At 37.3% G+C, this 22,604-nt stretch overlaps 3 protein-coding genes across 6 annotated transcripts in view; all 3 read left to right on the top strand.

Moving 5' to 3' along the window:
• LOC122094057 (uncharacterized GPI-anchored protein At1g61900) overlaps positions 1-1,232 on the top strand; it is a 15,436-nt gene extending 14,204 nt beyond the window's left edge. For all 3 annotated transcript variants that reach the window (XM_042664676.1, XM_042664677.1, XM_042664678.1), the window contains one exon: positions 619-1,232. Coding sequence is in view for 2 of the 3 variants with exons in the window: in XM_042664677.1 (XP_042520611.1) it covers positions 619-689 (71 nt within the window). In the remaining variant the exon portion in view is untranslated. The remainder of the gene's footprint in view (positions 1-618) is intronic.
• A 1,214-nt stretch (positions 1,233-2,446) lies between these two features.
• Positions 2,447-9,373, top strand: LOC122092849. Of its 2 annotated transcripts, XM_042663147.1 has the most exons (6): positions 2,447-2,902; positions 5,074-5,806; positions 5,898-6,141; positions 8,097-8,159; positions 8,840-8,935; positions 9,084-9,373. In XM_042663147.1, exons 1-5 carry the CDS (start codon positions 2,569-2,571, stop codon positions 8,903-8,905), a joined length of 1,440 nt encoding a protein of 479 aa, XP_042519081.1. In that variant the 5' UTR covers positions 2,447-2,568; the 3' UTR covers positions 8,906-8,935; positions 9,084-9,373. The 2 variants fall into 2 exon arrangements, with proteins under 2 accessions (XP_042519081.1, XP_042519080.1); XM_042663146.1 differs by having other exon boundaries at positions 8,840-9,373.
• Positions 9,374-13,383: 4,010 nt separating this feature from the next.
• On the top strand, positions 13,384-21,364 carry LOC122092759 (protein DETOXIFICATION 40-like). The gene is made up of 7 exons (XM_042663038.1): positions 13,384-13,896; positions 14,022-14,653; positions 14,752-14,808; positions 16,037-16,275; positions 17,337-17,455; positions 19,401-19,487; positions 21,027-21,364. The coding sequence occupies exons 1-7, from the start codon at positions 13,549-13,551 to the stop codon at positions 21,084-21,086; spliced, it is 1,542 nt and encodes a 513-aa protein (XP_042518972.1). The 5' UTR covers positions 13,384-13,548; the 3' UTR covers positions 21,087-21,364.
• Positions 21,365-22,604: the final 1,240 nt, after the last annotated feature.

The following is a 22,604-nucleotide window of genomic DNA, read 5'->3' as shown; positions in this document are numbered from 1 at the left end:
GGGGGGTGTGGGGTTGACGATGTCACTTTTAATGGTATCAGAGCTGAGTTGACCGAGTTGATAGTTACTCAGCTAACAATTATGTTTCAAGTATCCTGTAGGTTGCCTGGATGTTAGGGTACTCATTTAATTGTTTTGTATGTGTGGGGGGTGTGGGGTTGACGATGTCACTTTTAATGGTATCAGAGCTGAGTTGACCGAGTTGATAGTTACTCAGCTAACAATTATGTTTCAAGTATCCTGTAGGTTGCCTGGATGTTAGGGTACTCATTTAATTGTTTTGTATGTGTGGGGGGTGTGGGGTTGACGATGTCACTTTTAATGGTATCAGAGCTGAGTTGACCGAGTTGATAGTTACTCAGCTAACAATTATGTTTCAAGTATCCTGTAGGTTGCCTGGATGTTAGGGTACTCATTTAATTGTTTTGTATAATGGTACCATTTTTTAGCTGAGTCATATGGTAAACTCGAGAGATGGCATCTCTGCCAGGCCACCTGTGTCTTCCTATTTCTCAGTTTTAGGCTTGCCAATGGCTTGACTGAATGTGTGAAGCTGATTGTTTAAGATTTTGAATCTTTTGAACACTAATCTGCCTACTGTTATTGCTTGTTTTTCAGGTCCCTACAGAGAAGGCTTGATGTTACCTTGGTTGCTCGTTTTCTCACTGGTTCTGACGGCACACTTCTGATTTTCATTTGGGCCATTCTTCTCTGATTACGGTCACCTTATTTATCCCTTATGCCAAACTTCCCAGTCCTTCCACTGGTAGCTGAAATGCAGAAAGAGATTTTGTTGAACCATATCATTGGCAGAGAGATGAATCACAATTGGAAGCATGTCTCAATTTTTTGCAGCTGGGTTTAATTATTTCATGATTCTTGTGGAGTAGATGCAATAAAAGTTATGTAAAGAAATTTCAGAAAATGAAAAATATTGGAAGAAAAAGATGGGGAAGGGGGGGTGGGGAGAGCAGAGTTTATGTTGCAAGTATTACTGTAAGATTCTGCTGTAAATCGTCGGGATTGGGCCTGTTGCGAGATTGTTCTCCTAACATTGGATGGTATGAAGAGTTGAAGACCATATACCCAAATGCAGCTGCCCTTTCTTTCTTATTTTTCTGGGGGTTCTTATTTGTATTTTATGTGTGTTATTCATCAGATCAAACGGAAAATGATGGTAAAGTTAGCTTTATTTTAGTTGTTTTGAATAGCATCAGATTTGAATGACTTCACTCCTTGTTTGGACTTTTTGAGTAGCATCAACTTTTCAAGGCTTCCACAATTAAATTCCCACCACAATCTATACAGGAAAAACAGAGCATTGTTAATAGTGCAACAAAAATAGTGGGGCTTATTTCAACAAAAATAAGAACCCAAAAGGTTGACCATGGAGATCTAGTTTTGTGTAAAGTAAAACAGTTCATTTGTGGATCTTTGATGACTGTTTTCATAGAATTTTGATCTTTGATGTACACCAACACCATGAAAAAAGTGGATCATCCTTTTCTCTATCATGGTTTTGTCAATTCATTGATGTGATAAGAGTCTTAAGGGTTTCCGTTTCCATCACATGAATCCTCTTACATTCATTGAAGGATGTGAAACAATAAGAATTTGCCATTTGTGAAACAGATGATGGTTCATTAATATTCCATGACATTTATATTTTTCTTATAACAAATTAACAAGTTGGTATTGAGTTTAGAGTTTCATAATTTACAACCCTAAGGGGTTGCTGTGTTAGGAAGGGATCTTTGCCTCTGGAAGTGTGTGGTTCTGAGTTCAATTATTTTTATCTCCTTAGGGCTACTCACATGGGGTGTTTAGTGTTTTTCACTTCTTTCAGTGAAAGTTGAATAGTTATCATTCAACACCGGTATGGTTTGGTCAATACGGGGTCAGTAAAATAATTTACAATAATGTAATTTCAAACTTTTTAAACCACTCCCTCTATTGTTCTTTCACAATCTCAAAAATTGACAAAATAAGATGAGCGTGAAGCCCTCCGTAGATAGACTTTCAACTCTTAGTCTTTCGATAAGATTTAGAATGGCATCTACTTTGAGGTCACCTCCAAACTCTTTTTTATCCCTATCCTCCCGGTTGTGAGTTCCCTCGAGAACAATCTTACCCTAGAATTGGCTACTCTGGAGTGGCTAAAATCGCCATAAGTCATGGCTGATTCTAATCCAAATTGGTGGATTTGATAAATCTGATTCCAATTTTTGAAAGTGGCTGATCCATATACGGACAACTAGGATTAGGGTAAATTATGACCGATTCTTAACCGATCCAGCTCGATTCTGATCCGATTTGGATCTAAAATCGGCTGGACCTGATTCGCAACTCAGTTCGAGTTCGAACCCAGCGTCCTTGCTCTTTTGGCGCTATAGAAGGCAAACTTGAAATCTTCTTTCAGATCCCATTCCTCCCGCCATTTTTTTCTTCAAATTCAAATGATGAAATCTTCTTCAAGAATCCATTCCTATCTTCAAATTCAATTGAAGTTCTCTGCATTCCAATTCGCAAGTCCCATCTCATCTCTCGCTAGCCAGTAGCCACATCTAGATGGAGGATTTCGAAGCCCCATCTTTCTCTCTGGGCATTGATGTTGACTTCGATTCAGAGTCCAGAGCCGTCCCCAGGGAAGATTTGGTCTGTAGACAAGGTCCAGAATCTTTAAGCAATGTAAGCTTCCAGGTTTTTGAAGATGATGATGATTTTCAAGTTCAAAACCTAGATCCTGTCATACACACCGAAGATTCACCTCCGGTTCTCAAGCGCCTGAAACGAGGACCCGCGACTCAGTTGCCCGCTGTTAATAAGCCACAACCGACGAAATCGTCCCTGGATGTTGATGATGACATCGAAGAGTTCTCATCGCAGGAGGAAATACGTAGAGGTAGGATTACGATGTTTCTTCTTCTTTTTCCCCCTTTCGCTTTTTTGGTTGAATCTCTGCTTCTTCAATGACTTATTTCGGTAATACAATTTCATTGTACTTCGAATCAAGTAAGAACGTATTATAATGTGAAGGAGACTTCTGTATCCTTTTGATTGACTTTGATTTGAAGACCCGTTTCATTTGTGCTGCTATGATGAAATCCCCAAACCTCCGCTATGCATTCTACTTGAGTGCGATTTAAGGGTTTGAAGATTCAAAGAGGGCAGCTGTGAGGGATCTTTTGTTAACTTAGGAGGTACTAAAACACTGTCAATTAGTTTGAGCTGAGCTGCTTTACGGGCATTAAGTGTTTTAACAAGATGAGCATGTGTTTGAGTGAATTTTTTTGGAGACCAGAGATGATAGAGAATGAAAGAGGGGTGCTGCTACTAAATGTTTGAATCAGAAATTGAGATTTGGAGAGCAGGGCAAGATGGTACTAGATGTGGTCCTAGGGTACTAAGATCCTAAATATGAATTTATAAGCAAGAATGCTTGCTATAGAGGACTCTTTAACAAGTCTCAAACCTGCTTTCGTACCAATCAACTGAACTCTCATCTACTCAACTTACCTCAACTCAACTTAGCTTAGCTTTATCCCAACTGAATGGGGTTGGCTAATCAAATAAAGTCTACTAATACTATCAAACATAAAAGACGCTTCAGTAAACTGCAGTTCCTTCCCGTATATAACCGCAGACCCCATTGTACGAGCTTATAATTAAGGCCCAATCAAAATGGTCTACCTGCATCAGTAGTTGTTTACTTTTTAAAAAAATCTTCCTATTTTTCTTGCTAATGAGAATCACTGTGGTAGTTTGAGTCCAATTGGTAGAATGCATCGACAATCTAGGCTACTAGCAGAGATTTAGCTTTCTTGAAGGGCATTGATATAAATGTGCCAGCTTAGTATATCAAGCAGAGAGTTGGATAGGCCACCAAGGGAGCATTTATGCAGATTCAAGTGGGTAGAGATGATACTTAGATCCCAATTCAACTAATGACATTTTGTTAGCAATATCCCCTCGGCACCATGTTCTTTTAGAACAATTTTCGTTCTGTGCTGAAAACTTTCACATTGTGAATGGGATCATTGATGATCAAGTGGTCGTGGCCCCAGACTACTAGCGAGTGAGAATTTAAAGTGGTTCTGGGTTTTCCTATGAAGATGCAGGGGCTGTATATGCAAGGATCAATCTCCCAGGTATCCTTTTATTCGTTTATTTATTGATTCATTTATTTTGGGGAGGGGGCAGAATTGCTGAGGAAGATAAAATGTCGTTCATTCTAGAGTCTAGACCCTTGATGAGGAATATCCTGATTTTTATAATGTGGCTGTGGAAAAAAGACCCTGGTTGCACAATGCAGATTATCTTTGACCCTGAATTAGTTTTCATGTCTTGCAGTCCGGTTAGTGATTGAGAGATTCGTTAATGGACTCCAATTGCTCTCACTGATGTGGTGATTCACCAAGATGAGGAAGACTGGAGAAAATTTTGAATTAATGGGATGCTCTGGTTCCAGGTTGGCTCTGGGATGGTTCCCGGTTCTAATCCCAAATTTACACTCTCAAGTCCAAATCGGTTTGGTTTACACTAGCCCAAGCATCTCATAACTAGGCAGTTGCCTGGGTTCCAGGGCTTCTCCTAGGTGTTGATTCAGGCTGGCCAGCCACCATTGGTTTTGTTCATTACACTATTATTATTTTAATTTATAAAAATATGATTTTTTATTTTATTTTATTTTATTTTATTTTTGACTATGTGAGCTATGATAGAATATAGACCATGTGTCTAAAATAGTGTCTATATGTTATTTGTTTCATGAATATCATATCTTATCTTCTTAAATACGTAGATCTAAACATTTAACTTTTTTGACCGACTTAAATCACCCCAACAGGTCTGTTGCTGGCAATTTTGACAACCTTATTAATACCTATTTGTTAGTAATCGTCCCATTTTTTCTTTGTAAAGCATGGAATTATTCTCTAGTTGTCTTGGTCTCTGTCACTCTCTTCAATGACAACTTCAGATCTAGATATTCATATCTTAGTGTAAATGAATTGAATTTTCTCTATTTCTAGCTAATAATCATTAAACCAAACTCTCTTTTTAAAAATTCTTTAGGAGAAACAGTTGGATGTTCAGCAGTACAAAAACATTGTGCGAGTAACAGTTCAAAGTCTCAATTGCATTGCCGTAGTGTCTTAACTTCACAATCAGTAAGCATGAATAAAGTAAAGAAACACATACCATCTTCAATTGCCTCAACTTCTGCAAATTTGGAGGGAGGTGACAACAAGTTGATGTTTCCCAAGTTAACTGTCAGTCCTCTCAGAAGATTCCAGTTGCTTGATTCTGATTCAGATGAGCCTTCTTCCAGTGAAGACTTATGTCAAGATGCTGGTAAAAATGATGCCGATGCAAAAGAAAAACAATGTAGTCCAGATCAATATATGATGAGGAATCAACCAAAAAGGCCAAATTCTTATGCAAGTACTTTTCAAACTGAGGATTTATGGAAAGATTTCAGCCCAAAGAAGAATCCAAGTATTCCCACACCGGCTTTGGATAAGTTCTGTGATGAATACTTCATGTCAGTTAAGGATAAGAATGTAGTACAGATGGATACAGGTACGTCTGTCAGTATCTCCAAAGATTATCAGAAGAGTAGTATCAGTGAAAATGTCAAACACTTGGAGAATCTGCCAAGTCCTCTTCCTCCTGCATATCAGTATTTTTACCATGAGGACATAAGGATCCAGAAATTAGTCCGTGAACGCTTACCTAACTTCTTCCCTCTTGACGATGTTAATAACAGAGGACACAAGCACTCTGGTGTGGCAGCCATTGATTACATGTAACCCATCTGATATTACATCTGATGTTTCCTGTGATGTTTGGCAACATTTTCTTATTTTTTCTGACATTGTATACTGTTATCACTTCAGGAGTCAATTTGGTCAGAGAGCTTGTCCACAGCCTGATAGAGCAGGAAACAAGGCTCCTGTGGGAAGCTCAAGAAGAAGTAAAATGAAGGTCAAACGTTTTAATGCTAAAGAGGTCTCACAACCTTCTGAGGATTGGGTCAACCCCCAAAGTAGTGCCTGCATGCCAAAAAATGCTGGCAAACGACGAGTTCATGCGGAAGGCCATTCTACTGGTCAATGGTATACAGGCCAGGATGGGAAAAGGGTAACTAGAAATGCTCTGTTTTCTTTAAAGAATCTTTGGTTCTATGACCTTGAATGCTGAATCCGATACCTGTCAATTACTGATCTGTTCTTTCTGATTTTGATGACATAAGATCAGATTTTTGTTGTGTTTAAGATTTTGCAATCTGATTGTTAATCTGAAATTTAGTTTGACAGATTACCCTTCTCCTAGTGTCAATAGGAATCCTCCATAAATTCATTTCTGACCATTGGATCAATCTGAATTTTTCTGCAAAGATTTCCCCTCCTAAGAAGAGAGCTCAACCTGACTTTCAGGTCCATCTGTGGATTTGATTCTGTTATACGAGTTTTCTCCCTAACGTGGACTTTGTTTCTCTTCTTCTTCTTCTTTTTTTTTTTTTTTTAATTCTGTTTGGTACTGTTTTAATTTCTTAAATCAGTATTACATTAGGGTCCTTTTGATTGACAATCTGTTGTGGTATTTGCAATTACACATTATGTCTCATGTTAAGTTCTTTACCATAGAGCTAATAGGCCAGTAATATTGTTTACATTATCTATGTTAGGCACCAAAAAAAAAAGTAGCAAGATATTTATTTTCAACCCTTTCGTATTCATATGACAATAATAAGTGATGCTGGTTTGATTGTTTCCGATAAATAACGTACGCAGCATTTGATTTGTTTAGTGAGTAGGGCCAGCTTCAGACTTCGTGTAAAATCTTCTATTTTTGGTTGTCAGAGTTCGCGACACTCAAATATTGTTCAAAAGTAGAGTGCAGTGGCCAATCGGCAAAATTTTAAAACTCAGGAACGTGACTCAGATCAGCCACTGGCATACCTGATAAGGATTAGCCAATGCATCTTGATCCTGGGTGACAGTTTTATGAAATAATTGTCATTGTTATCGGATTGGTCCATTGTTTTCCGCTGATCCAATCTTGATACTTAAAACCATGGCGATGAGAGTTAACATGATTACATGTAAATCCCTTTTTATCATAAATAGAATTAGAGGGAGGAGGATTGTTTTGTTACATATAAGGGCTTTTATGGCTGAAACTTGCCACTTGTGGGGAGGTGATCTGGAAATCATCAAGCCTTTTTGATTCACCTCTGATGAGTTTCCAACTGTTGTTTCAATTAACCAATACCTTATAGACCTCAATTCATTAATTTCTCAGAGCATTCTTGAACACTGCAAACGTAGAGCCCTGATCTTGTTTTATTAGAACCCCAAGATTTCAGTCCAAAAACATTATATCCCTCCAGGTTCCTTGCCATAATATTTGGAACTCACACTCTATGTTGTCCGGACACCGTAGGCCCATTATCATATCTTAATAGATCAATTCGGCATTTCCCATTCCATTCAGATTGCACAATTTCTTGTACTAACTTATGATCTGTCCAAAGGCAGGAAGTCAAAAGACCTAAGTTTGGTGACAGCAGATACGATCTTAAATAGAGTGTGGAATGGTAGATCAGGATTTGTTTAGCTGGGAATGACTGAATGAGTTGTTTTTCCTGTTTTATTTTGTTCACTATCAGATAGCTTAAAAAAAGTTAATATTTCTTACAAGAAGGCATGTTTCTTTTATAAATGTTTTTCTGCCATTTTATGTTTGGGAAAACCCAAATGCAATTGTGATTATGAATTTTCATGCATTATGTATGTAACATAGTCTGAGAATCAGCTGCATAATCCCTGGGCATTTTGCCTAGCTAGAATCCTGGACACCTGCATTTGGGTTCTAGGTGGTGGGTAAGAGGAATGACAGCATGATTGAAATTAAAGAAAAAGATGAAATAGAATCTCCCCCCTACTCTCTTTTTCTCTCTCATGTCTATCTACCTATAACTGAACCCCCCCCCCTAAAACATAAAAATTATTCTCTTTCATGCCTAAGTGCCTTCATGTGTCTTCTTTTGGTTCAGAGTTTATGTTGTACTGACATTATCTCTTGATCATCAGGTTTATGTCACTAAAAATGGACAAGAGTTGATGGGGCGAATTGCTTATCTGCATTATAGGAAGGTACTTCTAAATAAATTTCATGCCATTTGTTCTGGTCCATCGGTACATATGATGCACCTGCTTAGCTCTTCTTTATTCGTCTTTTCCCATATCCCTGTCAGTGGCTAGTTCATGATTATAAGTTTATCTGCATACCAAATAGCTTGCTTTCTTGTTCTATCAGCGGTAAATAAGACAGAAATATGCATTGAGGAAGTCAGACTTGCCTCTGTTGCGAGGTGTTCCACAGATCTATTGTTTGATAGAGCACCATCCTAGAATTCCAAATCCGAAGGAAAAAAAAAAAGAAAAAAAAAGAAGATAGAGCATTCCAAATGAATTGGAGATTGGAGATGGAATTCTCATTCTTTCCCAGTCGAATAGCGGTAAGATGTGGTTAGTAAAGGGAAACGGAGGCAGTTCTATAGATTTTCAAACTTGTTTCCTCGACTCTGCTTTGACCAAACTACTAAAGCAGGTTACCTGGGTTCCAAAATATACTTGTTGTCACTTAATAAGAGGATGCCATCTCATCTTCTTGCTGGTCTTTTACAATTTTCCTTAGATTTGTTATGTAGTAGTAAAGCTAGTAATTTTGGAAGAAACTTCTTTGACTGTAATGGTTAAAAAAGAATAGGAATTTTAACTTTCCTACATAACCCATTACAAACCATTGACATTCAGTCTATTCTTGATGGCAGGAGAGTGGAAAAGGACTCAAAAAACCAACAAAGAAAGCTACAGCCAAGAAAAAAACAAAAGGATGAATGTGTCCTCTGCGATTGTGCCATATAGTGGTAAAATTTCATATAGTAGGTTGTAATCATTGTAATTCTTGTAAGCAGTATCCAATCGCCTTGAATTTATTACATTTTCCTGCATTAGCTTATTTCATAACTTACGCAGAACATTCATCAATTTTTTTGATCCGTTCTTTCTATACAGGGTTTAGCTTTGAATAATTCCATCTCTCTGTTGGCCATTGTCATGAGTCTGTTCATGGAATAGTGATTTTTAACATCAAGGCGATAAATGGCATGCACTGTTGAATTGATACTTATCCCCAATATCTACTCATACTTGGTACTACACATAATGGATGAGGATTAGCCATCTTGCATCAGTGGATGTTATTTGGTGTCTCTGGGCCTCAGAGTTCATCTGTGTCAAATATGATAATCTGTACAATGTGATACAAAAGGAATAAGAAGGGTGCAATTCTATGGGTTCAACCAGAGTTGATTTGTGTTTCATCAAGACTGGTAATTGACCAGTTGGGCTAACTTATCTAAAAGAAGGAAGGTAAAATTAGTTTTTCCTCTTAAGCTTTCACCTTGCTCAGGTTAGTGCTTGGTCGTGTTCAAACGCACCAGCTAGCCACCTTCACACCCCCGTTGTGTATCACCACTGCCCTTACTGTGCTCCTCACCAATGCAACCAGCAATGCCACACTCAGCCACTCCCTCCTGCTATCCCTGCTTCGCAATATGTCGTTACCCACCTGCAACCCTCACACCATGAACCATGCGAGTCCCGCAAGTCCAACAAGCCCTTGCTACCTTCAGCATCGTCCCCAGCCTCCATCTGTGAGCTTGCAAAGCTTGAAACCTCCTGTTTGAGAAAAGGGAATGGAGGGAAGGAATATATATATATATATATATAGCTATCGAAATTACTAATTTGCCCACATGTTTTTTAGGCTCTTTGACCACGTGCTCATTACAAGTTAACTTGCAAACCGAAATAATTGGCTTTGTGATCAATATTTATTTGTGATTTTTATTTCTTGAAATTTATAATAAATAAAAATTAAATATCATAAATCATACCAAACATCTCTAACAATAGAAATAGATTACATAAATTCTTTTTGGTATGATTTATGATATTTGTCTCTATTTTAAAATAAGGGAGAAAAAACGTTACTGTTTGCATAGGTACACCTTTAGCCCAGATTTTCTATCCATGTGGGGTGCCTCCCCGCACCCACATGAGAGAGCATCGATGAAATAGAATCTTTTTTATTTATAGTAGATTCAGCTAGGCTGAGGATCCCATTTTAATGGTGCTCCCCATGTGAGAGGCATTTTTTTTCTTTTTTTTTTTCTGGGGAGAGTGGAGAAGGCACTCCTTGTGGGTAGAGAATCCAACTTGAATTCTCAATCAAACTAGTGTACATGGTCTATGAGATCAAAACCCTGGAATTTCTATTTACGGAAAAAACAAAACCCCTCATTTCTTGCAATTTGTGGGTCCCACTTCTACCTATTATATTAGGTGGATCAGTAATGTCACTCAGTACAAAATCATGAAACGAATAGCTTGGAGCATAGAGCAGAGGATCTGGAGGGTTCTCTTATTCTCTTTTGTTCATGAAAGTATATATGGGAGTCCTCTATACATAGAAGAAGAGTAAGGAGACGGGTAGGAAAAGTATATATGGGAGTCCTCTATACATAGAAGAAGAGTAAGGAGACGGGTAGGAATCCTTATTGCAACCATTTGGGGCTAAGAAAATGGAGATGGACCTTAAAATCCATGGAAAACCCAAAAATGTAGCAACAGCCCAAGTGATGTACTTGACAAATTTATTACTCTGTTTTTTTCCATGTGGTTCTACGGCAATCATCAGATGGTAGCTGTCCTTCCCACATGGATCACTTTCATCATATTCTTTTTTGGTGAAAACTATCATCACATTCATCTCATGTCCAAAATTTAATCTTAAATAAGGCAAAGGTTTTTAGATCTGCTTTGTCAATAGAGAACCCACATGATAAAAGAGAGTGTATCAAGAAGAAGGGCTCTACTCTATGCATGTACATTCATTGTAAGACCTAAATTTTTGCTTTTTAAAATTTGTCCCTGTATGTGAGAAGTGTTGAGTATTGATCGTACATGTAATTCGTTTTATATATGAAAAATGTTAAAAATAAAAGAAAAGAAAAAAATATTTTATTATATTTTCAAATAATTTGTAATTTAATTGAGTGGGCTTGCCTATATGCACACATGCGTCATACATGGTTTTAAGAATTGTATCAGATTTATTTCTCCCTGCTCCAACTTCAATGGATCCTACACGAAAAAACCCTAAATGCATGGAACACATGGAATATGTTGATTCCATGGCCAATGTAGACCTATTCCAATCTGATATGAGGACCAATCTAGACCCGGATTTCGGGGACCATAGTCAACCTATATCTATATATTATATAATTATAGGTTGTGTGTTCATGCAGTTTGTGCCCAAACACAGCCCTCTTGAAATAACTGCCCATCACTTTACAAAATAAAAAAATCATCCCATATTGATGCCCTTGCATACGTTCCCATTTGCAAGGGTCATGTAGCCTAATAACAACCACATAACCATAATTATATTTGTTATAACGTTTTTTTCTTATATTATAATTAAGGAAAAGTTCACATGAGAATTTTATATTATTTTTTGGAAAAATAATAAAAAGGATAGAGGATCGCTTCCAGGCTAAGTGCACCTTGTGCTAGCATCCCAGCCAATGATATGATGAAGGCATGTTTAGGATCCAATAGGGGGCCATGGACATCATACATAAGGGTTGTGAGGGGTGGAGGCCTGGAGGGTGATGCTTTCTGGCAGTGATCTTTTCTCCTAATAAAGGAAAAAATAAATAATACTTGTGTGAGTTGGCGTTTCCAATACCTAAATTCAGTTCCCTATATTCTATTATACAGAATCTAGATGCGACCAAACTCCTCTCACTTGCTTGTGTATTATACAAAATCTGAAATCTGATCCTGAGATAGTTGCTTCGAAAATACTTATAATCAATCACAATAAGAAGCATCACTGCTCTGTGTAAGTAGCGTCGCCAACTATAGCACATAAACAATAGTAGCAAGCATAGCAGCCATCGCTGGTCGGAGTAGTAGCAAGCATAGCAGCGAGGCTGGTCAATCGATCCAAGGGTTGCATTGCCAACTCCAAGATAGAATCAATGATCAATGTTAGATCTAAGAAAGCCACTGCCCGTTGTCATAGTCGATCTGCCTCCATGGCTCTATTCCTGGCGTCAAGAGCCGACCATTTTGGCATAGAATGGCATTAGAGATGTGATATCAGTGCATAGATACGTTGTTGACAACCACCACTGTCCAACCCTTCCTCCCCATAGTAACAACCCAAGTTTGCATTGATTTTTGTTGGAAGTTTGATTTTCAAAAAACGCTTCATCTCTCTTGGAGAAACTTGCTTGCACTGTGGTTCTTTGCTTGTCAATTCTTACTCATCATCATGCATGCCTTGGGTTGCAACTTTCACTAGTTAATCGAACTAATGTCAGTCACAATTGGAGATTGAAAGGAAGACCGAAGGCTTTTCGGGTCAAATCCATTTACTTGTTTGTTACAAATTTCAAGTGACCACTATGGAAAGTAGAGAGCAAGAGTAAAAACCATTATCTTGGTAATTACGAAAGTTAATGTCATTTGCTTAGTAATTATAAGCTTCTAGAATTACTACAAAAATAAGTTCCATTTGCTTGTCAGTTACTAATGTAATTATCATTTCTTTCTATTATGTTATGTTTGATGTCGTGTCATCATTGTTACTAGGGATTGCTATGGTTTTGTCCATTCCCTAAATATGATGGTTTTATCAATGACATGTAAGATAGTATAGTCAAATCTTAAAAAAAAAAAAAAAAAAAAAAATCAAATTTAATTTTGTGATTTCTAAACTTGCATAATTCATATATGTTGAATCATTTTTTTTTTAACATAAAAAAGAAAATAGGGTGAGACATGAGAGCAATGACAAAGTTCACATTATTGAGCACGGTCTTGGTCAATGCCGATTTGTATCATCCATATTGGTTGGGAGTGGATGATTTGCCTGTGTATTTTTATTTTTTTTTAAACTCTTGTCTACATTGTTACATCGATGAGGGTTGACCATTAATTAGGTGGGGTTCCTCTACAGCATGATAGAGATGATAACTCAGATCTAACGCATTGGAGCATCCGGCACATAACCCAAATTGGTATCAGCCTCAGCCGATGCGGATTGACCAAAAATTAGTATAGGCCTAGCCAACAATGCTAGGGCCTAAGGGTGAGGGAGAGAGTACAAGCCAAGGAAAGGTTTAAACTTTAAACTTTGCGGTTGCATGGCAGCCGTTTTAGCGACATATGTGGAGCTTATATGAACACTTTTTCTTTGACGATTCCTCAAATCATGAGAGAGAGAGAGAGAGAGAGATGGTCCATTGGTCCACCCAGTGGAATTGATGAGAACCGGACCTTCCCTTCCCTTCCCTTCCCTTACCTTCCCTTCTCCTTTAAAAGCCATTACCTCCTCTGCTCCCTCTCCCAGCTCTTAATTGTTTCTCTCTTCTAATTCACCTATTAGCTACAACATCAAATCATGGAGTCTTCACCATCACCACTGCAAGAAGAAGAAGAAGAGAACCATCTTCTTCATCAGCCTCTCCTTCAAGAAAAGCCAATATCTTCAAACGCCCACCAAGGCAACGACCAACTCGAAGCTGTACTCTCAAACGAAAGTCTATCACAGTTCAAGCGTCTCCAATTAGCTTCCTTGATTGAACTCAAGATGCTCTTCAATCTAGCAGGCCCAGCTGTAGTCATGTACATGATCAACTATCTCATGTCCATGTCCACCCAAATCTTCTCCGGTCACCTCGGTAACCTCGAACTCGCCGCCTCTTCTCTCGGCAACACCGGCATCCAAGTCTTCACCTATGGCCTCCTGGTATTCTATCTACTACCCTTTATCCCTTGTTTTATTCCTACTCTGACCCGTAAAAGATAAGGTGTCTAAGCACTTATAAGTCTCCACATCCGACTACTCACATCTAATTATTTCTTCGTGAACAGCTGGGCATGGGGAGTGCAGTTGAGACACTATGTGGCCAAGCATATGGAGCGGCGAAATACGAAATGCTAGGGATCTATATGCAGAGATCAACTGTTCTACTTATGGCAACTGGGATCCCACTCACGTTGATGTATATCTTCTCGAAATCCCTATTACTTCTACTGGGTGAATCGTCCACCATAGCTTCCGCCGCCGCCGTGTTCGTGTATGGATTGATCCCTCAAATATTTGCCTACGCAGCTAACTTTCCCATTCAGAAATTTCTACAAGCACAAAGCATCGTTTTCCCAAGTGCCTATATATCAACAGCTACTCTTGCACTTCATATCTTATTAAGTTGGCTAGTAGTGTACAAGCTTGGACTTGGTCTATTAGGTGCATCCTTGGTGTTGAGCTTGTCATGGTGGATTATTGTGGTGGCTCAGTTCTGTTATATAGTGATGAGTGGTAGGTGTAAGCATACATGGACTGGGTTCACCATGAAAGCTTTTACTGGGTTGCCGGAGTTCTTGAAACTGTCGGTGTCGTCGGCGGTGATGCTCTGCTTGGAAGCTTGGTACTTTCAGATACTTGTTTTGATTGCTGGTTTGCTCAAGAACCCTCAGTTGGCTTTGGATTCTCTCTCTGTCTGGTACTTCAATTTTAATTTTCACTGTTGATTAATGCTTCTGTGGGCCATGCATAAGCTCAAATTTTATTTTATTTTATTTTATTTTTTCTCATGTGCAGCATGACAATCAATGGTTGGGTGTTCATGGTTTCTGTTGGATTCAACGCAGCTGCAAGGTAATTAAATTTTTTGTTATAGAGCAGTGAGGCATCATTTGATAACACTCCTGATTCTTGATTCCATTGATTTCTATTCTGTGGGAACAGATTGGGAGTGGAATTTTGTGTGGTAACATTGGTGTCGATACAAATTCTCGATTCTATTTGCTCTTTAGAATCCTTTTTCTTCGACTGCATTTTGGTGTCTTTCCATATGTCGGAAAGATATTTCTTTGAAAAAAGGAAGAGGGTGCTCTAAGCAAATGAGGATGAGCGCACCAATAAGCTGCAATAACATAAAACTGTAATGTATTTTAGAAGACAACAAGTGCTAATGTACCTGTCAATGTAGGACCTTTTCTCTGGAAAAAATGCGAGAAGAGCTTTGTTCGGGAGTATGGCCTAAGCAAGAGCTCTCATGTGTTTCTCTCTCTTTTCTTATGAAAAGACATGTATGACCCTTGTTTTGAGAAGAGAGATGAAAATAGAGAGTGCTAGCATAGACCATACTCCCGTATAAAGAACTATTTTGCTTGAAAAATTACTGTTTTAAAGCTGTTGTCGTTATGTATTAAATACCCACTAATTCAAACTTTATTTTAACTTTATCCATATTAATTTGGTTTTATATAATATGAGGGAATAGAGGACGACCAACAATTAGGACAAGAAATAAAAATTAATAAATAAATAAAAGTTTCACTTCTCCATGGTTGAAAGAGAACCTTTTAGTCTCCAGGATCTGAACTTTCAATGGGAGAGTCTGGTATCACTACACATACGCTTCTATGGTGGACACATTTATTACCATTTGTGTGTACATGCAAGACTCAAAAATCGTATTTTATACCTTCGTTGGTAGGATTACTTAATGTGTGTCCTTAGTGGGGCCTAAGTGTTCACTTACATAGAAGAATCAAAATTCATATTTTAGACCTTATTGGGTAGGAGTTAATGATGATATGTTCTATGAGTACATTATAAATTCAAATCACCTTAATTGAAGAGATTCTCTCTTTACCTAATTGACATATATACATTATTATATATTAACGATAGGATAAAATATTATTAGACTTTGGATTCATCAATGACTCTCACTCACTTCCACTCTCACCCCATTGTATAAGATTCGAAATACATTTTCCTTATCCGAGATTCAGATTCCATGGTACGTAGCTAGAAGAGTCATGAGAATGGTGTAAGCTAAAATGGTAATGGAACATGGATGGATGGATGGATGCAGTGTGAGGGTGAGCAATGAGCTAGGAGCAGGACACCCAAAATCGGCAGCATTTGCAGTGGTGATGGTGACAGGGGTGTCGTTAGTGATAGCAATGATACTGGCAGCGGTGGTGATGGCGATACGCCATGTCCTCAGTTATGCTTTCACGAGCGGTGAGACCGTCGCCAACGCAGTTTCTGAACTATGCCCACTCCTCGCAGTCACCCTTATCCTCAATGGCATCCAACCGGTACTCTCTGGTATGTGTATATATATTCTCTCTCTCTCTCTCTCTCTCGATCTCTCGATCTCTCGATCTATCCCTATCTATCTTTTTCTACGTCTTCCACTTCTTCTGCTCACGCATGCACTGCACGCGTTTCCCACCTAACTCATAAGCTCACTAAACATTGCAAAATTGATGAAATTTGATTTCTCTTTCCATCTCTAGACTGTCTGTTTTGGGTCTGGATTTTTTACCCCGATGCGTATTTATTAATGAAATGGAATATTTTTGCAAAAATTACATTATTATCCATTTTTAGGTTTTCCTTAACAAAATTACCCACAAAAAGTTTTGATTAACAAAAATACCCAAAATTAGGTTTGAGTTTACAAAACTATCCACCCAAAGTTTTAGTTAATAAAAATACCCAAAATCAGGTTTGGATTTACAAAACTACCCAAAATAATGATTCTTCATTTTCCACATATAATCATGTATTTTTTTATGACTAAAACTTTGAATGGATAGTTTTGTAAACCCAAACTTAATTTTAGGTATTTTTGTTAACTTAAACTTTTAGTGGGTAATTTTGTAAAGGAAAACCTAATTTTGGGTATTTTTGTTAACTGAAACTTTTGATGAGTAATTTTGTAAAGAGAAACCCAGAAATAGATAATCATGTAATTTTTTCAATATTTTTTGGTATAACTATGTCAATTAAAATGGAGATTCTATTTGATTGCTAAATACCCATGTTGATAGAGGATTTGGACTCCTTTGATTTATCCCTTCTCTGAGCCATTATAGTGATGGGCCCATATTGGCAAAGAAGACTTCTATCTCTAACGTGTTCTATTATACTGACACGTTAATGAAGGTATTTCAAGACCAAACACAAATTTGGAATCTCTCTCTTATGATAAAAACTGTTTGAATAATGCCTACAATTGAAAATCAGTCTTTCTCTCGCTCACTATCTTTATTTTTTGATAGAAACTGCCCGAAACTTCAAATAAACTCCATCCACACACACACACACACTTTCTCTCTCTCTCTCTAACATATTCTATTATTGCACTATTCATGTTAATGAAGGCGTGGCTGTTGGATGCGGATGGCAGAAATTTGTGGCGTACGTTAATGTGGGATGCTATTACGTGGTTGGGATACCACTGGGGGCTCTGCTGGGTTTTAAGTTCGATTTGGGTGCCAAGGTAATACTATTTTTGTACTCTTCTTTCTATTTTTATTTATTTATTTATTTTTTTATCTTATGACAAAAATTCTTCAAGCTATCATGAGAGTACATTGACATCCTCTCTGTTTTTTTTTCTTATGAAATGACCTTGTTACCCCTCTCTCTCTCTCTCTCTATATATATATATATATAAAATGGTTCACCCTAATTATGCACTTCTTTTTGCTATTTGCATTGCTTATAAAACCCCCTTCATTATTATTATTTTTTATATCATATAGATTTTAGACAATTCCCTCCTAGTTCTTTTCAAAGGAAAGATTTCCTCTTCAACCGTAGTGAAAAAAAATAGAGGGCCATTGTTCCTCTCTCCAGCATTATATAAAGTCACACTCTACTGCCCCAAGAGTCACATTCGAGGGCAATTAAGTTATAAAGATAAGGAATCTCTTTATGTGGGTGAAGAGAATCTAGGTGCCAAACCTCAAAAAATAAAGAAAGAAAAGGTGATCAGATCATGGATTTAGCTCCCATGCCTCAAGTCCTAAACAGATGTCGGTGGGGTCCTCTATGCCGCTTGTGTAGAGAACCCTCTATTTTATGTCTATAATATTTACTACCATTTTTCACATGATAAATATTTTATACTTTCCCCCTTCATTTTAAAGGAGAAAGTTTCTCCTCATCTGTGGTGAAGAAAATTGAGGGATATTGTTCCTCTCTCCAACATCATATAAAGTCAGACTGTTAGATCTAGAGTCAAATTTGAGAGCAATAAAATAAGGAATCTCTTCAAGTGGGTGAAGAGAAATTAGCCCTTCCACCTCCTCCACCCCATGGAAAAGAGAAAAAAAGAAGGAAAAAAAAGATTATATCACGGATTTAACTCCTAAGTCCTAAGTCTAAAGCAGATCCACATTGGCCATGGATTTGGGTTGAACATGTGTCAAACATATTGTAATATTCTTCTAAAAAACTTCCGAAGGAAAAAATTGAGTAATATGATTTTTTTTTTTTTCGGCAAAAGGTTTTGTGAACAGTCCCATCCATAGATATTCCAAGATGATAATTGCTACATCACCAATCCAAGTGCCATGTGGATTGGAGATGTAGCAATTATCATCTTTGGATATCTAATGAATGGCTTGGATTTGCCACTTTTCAAGTTTCATACCTAAATTTGATCATATATCCTCTTATTTATTGTCATGGCCCTTCTTGATAGTCTTAAGACTTTTGAAAGCTTTAACTTGCCTCTTAATCATGTCAACTGATCTGAAATTTGACATGTAAACAAGAGGTCTTTGAGTTTCCCTATCCACAAAATTTCAGCCTTCATCAGACGTCGACCTACTATGTTGGCCATCCACTATATGTGTATCATATGATGACATGAGGCAGATATTTTTTTTCTCCTTCAGATCTATCCCTTATTGATGCATTCCATATATACAAGTAGGCCAAACACCTCCCTTTTATATTAGTTTGGTATAGTGATGAAATCAATAAATAGGTAACCCATAAGGAGCACTACCTGATTCAGACACTTCCCCCATGGACAATGATATACATACATGCAAAAAGGAAGTAATTGAAGATCCAATATTATTGGTTCTATTTTGTTTTTCTTCACCTCTATTTGTCAATGGTAGTGAGCTGGTTTATGATATACTACGTGTAGAGTCCAAAATGATTTTGGATTCTATACGAATGAGCATTTCTAATCAAATTTGACTTCTTCTTTTTTTTTTTTTGTCTGGTGGATCATAAACAGTTCATGTGAGTTTGTAGTTACATAAAGAATCAAAGAACAAATAAATTGCCTTTTTGATCTTAAGAAGTAATGATAATACTTGATGATTAAGACCTTGTAAAGCTATAAAAATTAAATTATAAATATATTGGGTTATTGATCTTAAGTGGTGGGTGATCATTAATTATTGATGTTTGTGACTTTATAGGGCTTATGGTCAGGGATGATAGGCGGTACAGCAATGCAGACACTCATTTTATTATGGATTACATATCGTACTGATTGGAACAAAGAGGTAACTAAATCATTAATTTATCTTTAAAGTCTTACTAGTTTTCAAATCGCAATTGAGATCCTAATCACTTCACAAAATTCTTTTTTTTTTTTGGTTAATGACGGTTATTCAGGCTTTTGGCCTGGCTAGTCCTACGGATTCATACTGACTCCACAACCGTATGGACTAGGTCATATCGGGGTTGAATGAGAATAAACACCCTGTATAAGTGACTCTAAGGACATAAGAGGAGTCGAACTCAGTACCATGCGCTTCTTGAGGTGAAGATCCTTTACCAACTGGACAACCCCTTGGGGGTTGCACACAAAACCACTTTCTTCACCACACAATTTGGTTCCATATCCTCCTCAAATTCTCAATCCAGGAAGAAGGATATAAGGAAGGACCTGGACATAATTAAAAGACAAGAAAGGGTCAAGTCAGTATCATGCTAAATAGTAGGCATATATATTTTTGGCTCTGTTGTTGATATCAAGTTAACTATTGTATTGGATTATTAGAGAAAAGGGACAGAAGATAAAGATTGATATATAAGCTCAAAATGGAACTAATAGTCAAAGCAACTAACTAACATTCTTCTTAGGAAAAGACAAAAGATTTATGTTGGTGACTAAGAAATGAAGGCAAGTGTTAAATATATTGAAAAGAATGACAGTTGGATTTGGTTCATTTTTCACAAAATAATTAGAAAACAAGAGCCAAGGAGAAGCGTAATTGAAAGAAGAGGGTTCCTCATGATGTCAATGTGGCAGGAATTGAATCTGCATGTCACACCAATAGCGATGTGAAGAATGATATAATTCATGTAAGGCCTACATGGATTAGAATATGAGAGAGTATCATTGTAGATTCCACTGTTCGTTCATTATGAGAGAAGACGTATGATGGAATTTCCTACATTAGTTAGAACAGAAGAAAAAATGTCATTGTGGATCCCACGTTTCGTTCATCATAAGAGAGGAATTTACAAGTCACAACAATGGCAATGTGGGTGGTAGTATAATACAAATAGAGCCAACATGAGTTAAAGCAGAAGAGAGAGTGTCCCTGTAGATACCACATATAGCTCGTTCATTATGAGATATGACGTATGAGAGAATCTGCACTCCAGTGTCTTGTGCTTCTTTTCCTCTTTAGTTTAGCTATAAAATAAAGAAATATAAAACCTGAAAAAACCTAAAAATGAAATTGTTTTATAATGAACTGATTCATTTTTCTTAAGGGAAAAAGATTGCTATGATGTCCTTGTACAAATTTTTTTATACTCTTTTCACATAATAAGCAATGGACCCACAAAAACACCCTCTTTTATTTTGACCATGTGAACTCCACGTGGACCTGATAAGTATGATACCATTCTCCAATCTCTCATCGGCATAATATGCAAATTCCTTCTTATACTCCTATTATTGGAAACCCTCTCCCTTTTTTTAACTAATGAACTACTTTCTTTCTTTCTTTTTTATATTTTTGTTTTTTTTTTTATGATAAGTAAATGTTAACATTTATGTGTTTGGGATGTGGGAATTGAATTCTCAGGTGGAGAAAGCTACGGCACGCTTGGATATATGGGAAGACAAGGCAGAAACCAGGTCCTAGGAATTACTACTGAGTTGAAGCCTTAATTTGAGAAAACACATTGAAAGTGAATTAGCCGCAACCAGCAGTGGGAGAGAGCATGTCAAAGATGCTTTGAACGCTGCAAACCACCGACATGGCTAGACCGGTCCATCCATCTCTGGTCCAGCCCGCCCCTTTTGGCTGGCCCTGTTCATCATTATTATTTATTTTTAACAATGTGAGACCTTAAATACGCTTGTCTATTGTCCTTTTCATTCAACACTTTTTTTTTTTAAAATGAAAATAAAACTTCTATAGATTAAGTATTAAATAATGGGAAGAAGAGGTTGGGCACGCCGCTAGATTTTCTAAAGCTAGCAGCCGGGATGGGAGAGGTAGAGGAGACATTTTCAAGGAGTAGGAGAGAGAGAGTTAAACAGAGTGTTGGTCACAACGTTAACGTGCCCAACCTTTTCCTCTATATAATATAAAATGGAGGTTTTTTGATAATTCCCACATAATTTTTTTAGTCACATATGCTATCACTATGTTTGGAAGCCAATAAAGAAAAAAAAAAGAAAAAAAGAAAAAAAAAATACATGATACGACAAAAATTATTATTGTACAATGATTTTTTTACGTGTCTTTATGTGTTTGGCCTCTCCCTTCAAACTCTTTTTTTTTTTTTTTTTTCTAATGTTACTAATGAGATCCTTGGGCCAGCCCAGACTGGCCTGGATTACTCGATGCCCAGCCCAATATAGATGGGCCTGAACCACTTTCACACTCTAGGGGAAGATATTTTGTGTTGATTCTGTAACAAAACATGACAATTTTTCTATGGGTTCTTACCCAACTTAACTGGCCCCACAAACCAATCAAACTGTTTTCAGGTTCATTATATAATGAATAAATAAATCAAATATTTATCTTTATTTATCAAATAAAAATAAGGATGAAAAAACTCAGTCAGTCTGGTGTTGTCTCCACTTCATGTGGTCTGAAAATGCTTTCACCTGACCTTCCTTTGGCCCCACGTGCTGATGTTGATTATACCAAACTAGGACGACACATGTTGCACATGGCAACCCACTTGAGCAGCTCCTTCTTAACCCAGGCATGATCTGATGGGTGGGCCTAGTTCTTAGATTATGATTTCCCATCACTTTCCTCCCCTATGTTGGAAGTAGGCCCCAACTCTAAAATTTGACACATGACTCTTTCAAATCATATCTTTTCTATTTAATAGTTAGAATTATTACATCATCTATAACGTGGCTCAAAAGGTTGATCATCTGGGGAATCCCTTAAAATAAGCCAAGTAATGGTAATTTTTTGATATAATATTTTGACATGAAGAAAATAAATAAATTGAGCCGCTTTAGTGGTTGTAAAAAATAAACTCAATTGGTCAAACCCACCAAACACAACCAAGCAAACCGGAACTAATTCCCTATCGGACTGGCTTCAGTTTGGAATATTATGGAACCAGATGAATCAAAATTGATACAAATGCAAAGACCAAGAAAAAAAACTTTTTTTTTTTTTTTTTTTTTT

Source organism: Macadamia integrifolia, chromosome 11 (genome assembly GCF_013358625.1).
Source record: "Macadamia integrifolia cultivar HAES 741 chromosome 11, SCU_Mint_v3, whole genome shotgun sequence".
Taxonomy (NCBI): Eukaryota; Viridiplantae; Streptophyta; class Magnoliopsida; order Proteales; family Proteaceae; genus Macadamia; species Macadamia integrifolia.
The sequence above is the reverse complement of the archived record's forward strand: the minus strand, read 5'-3'. Positions and strand labels throughout refer to the sequence as shown.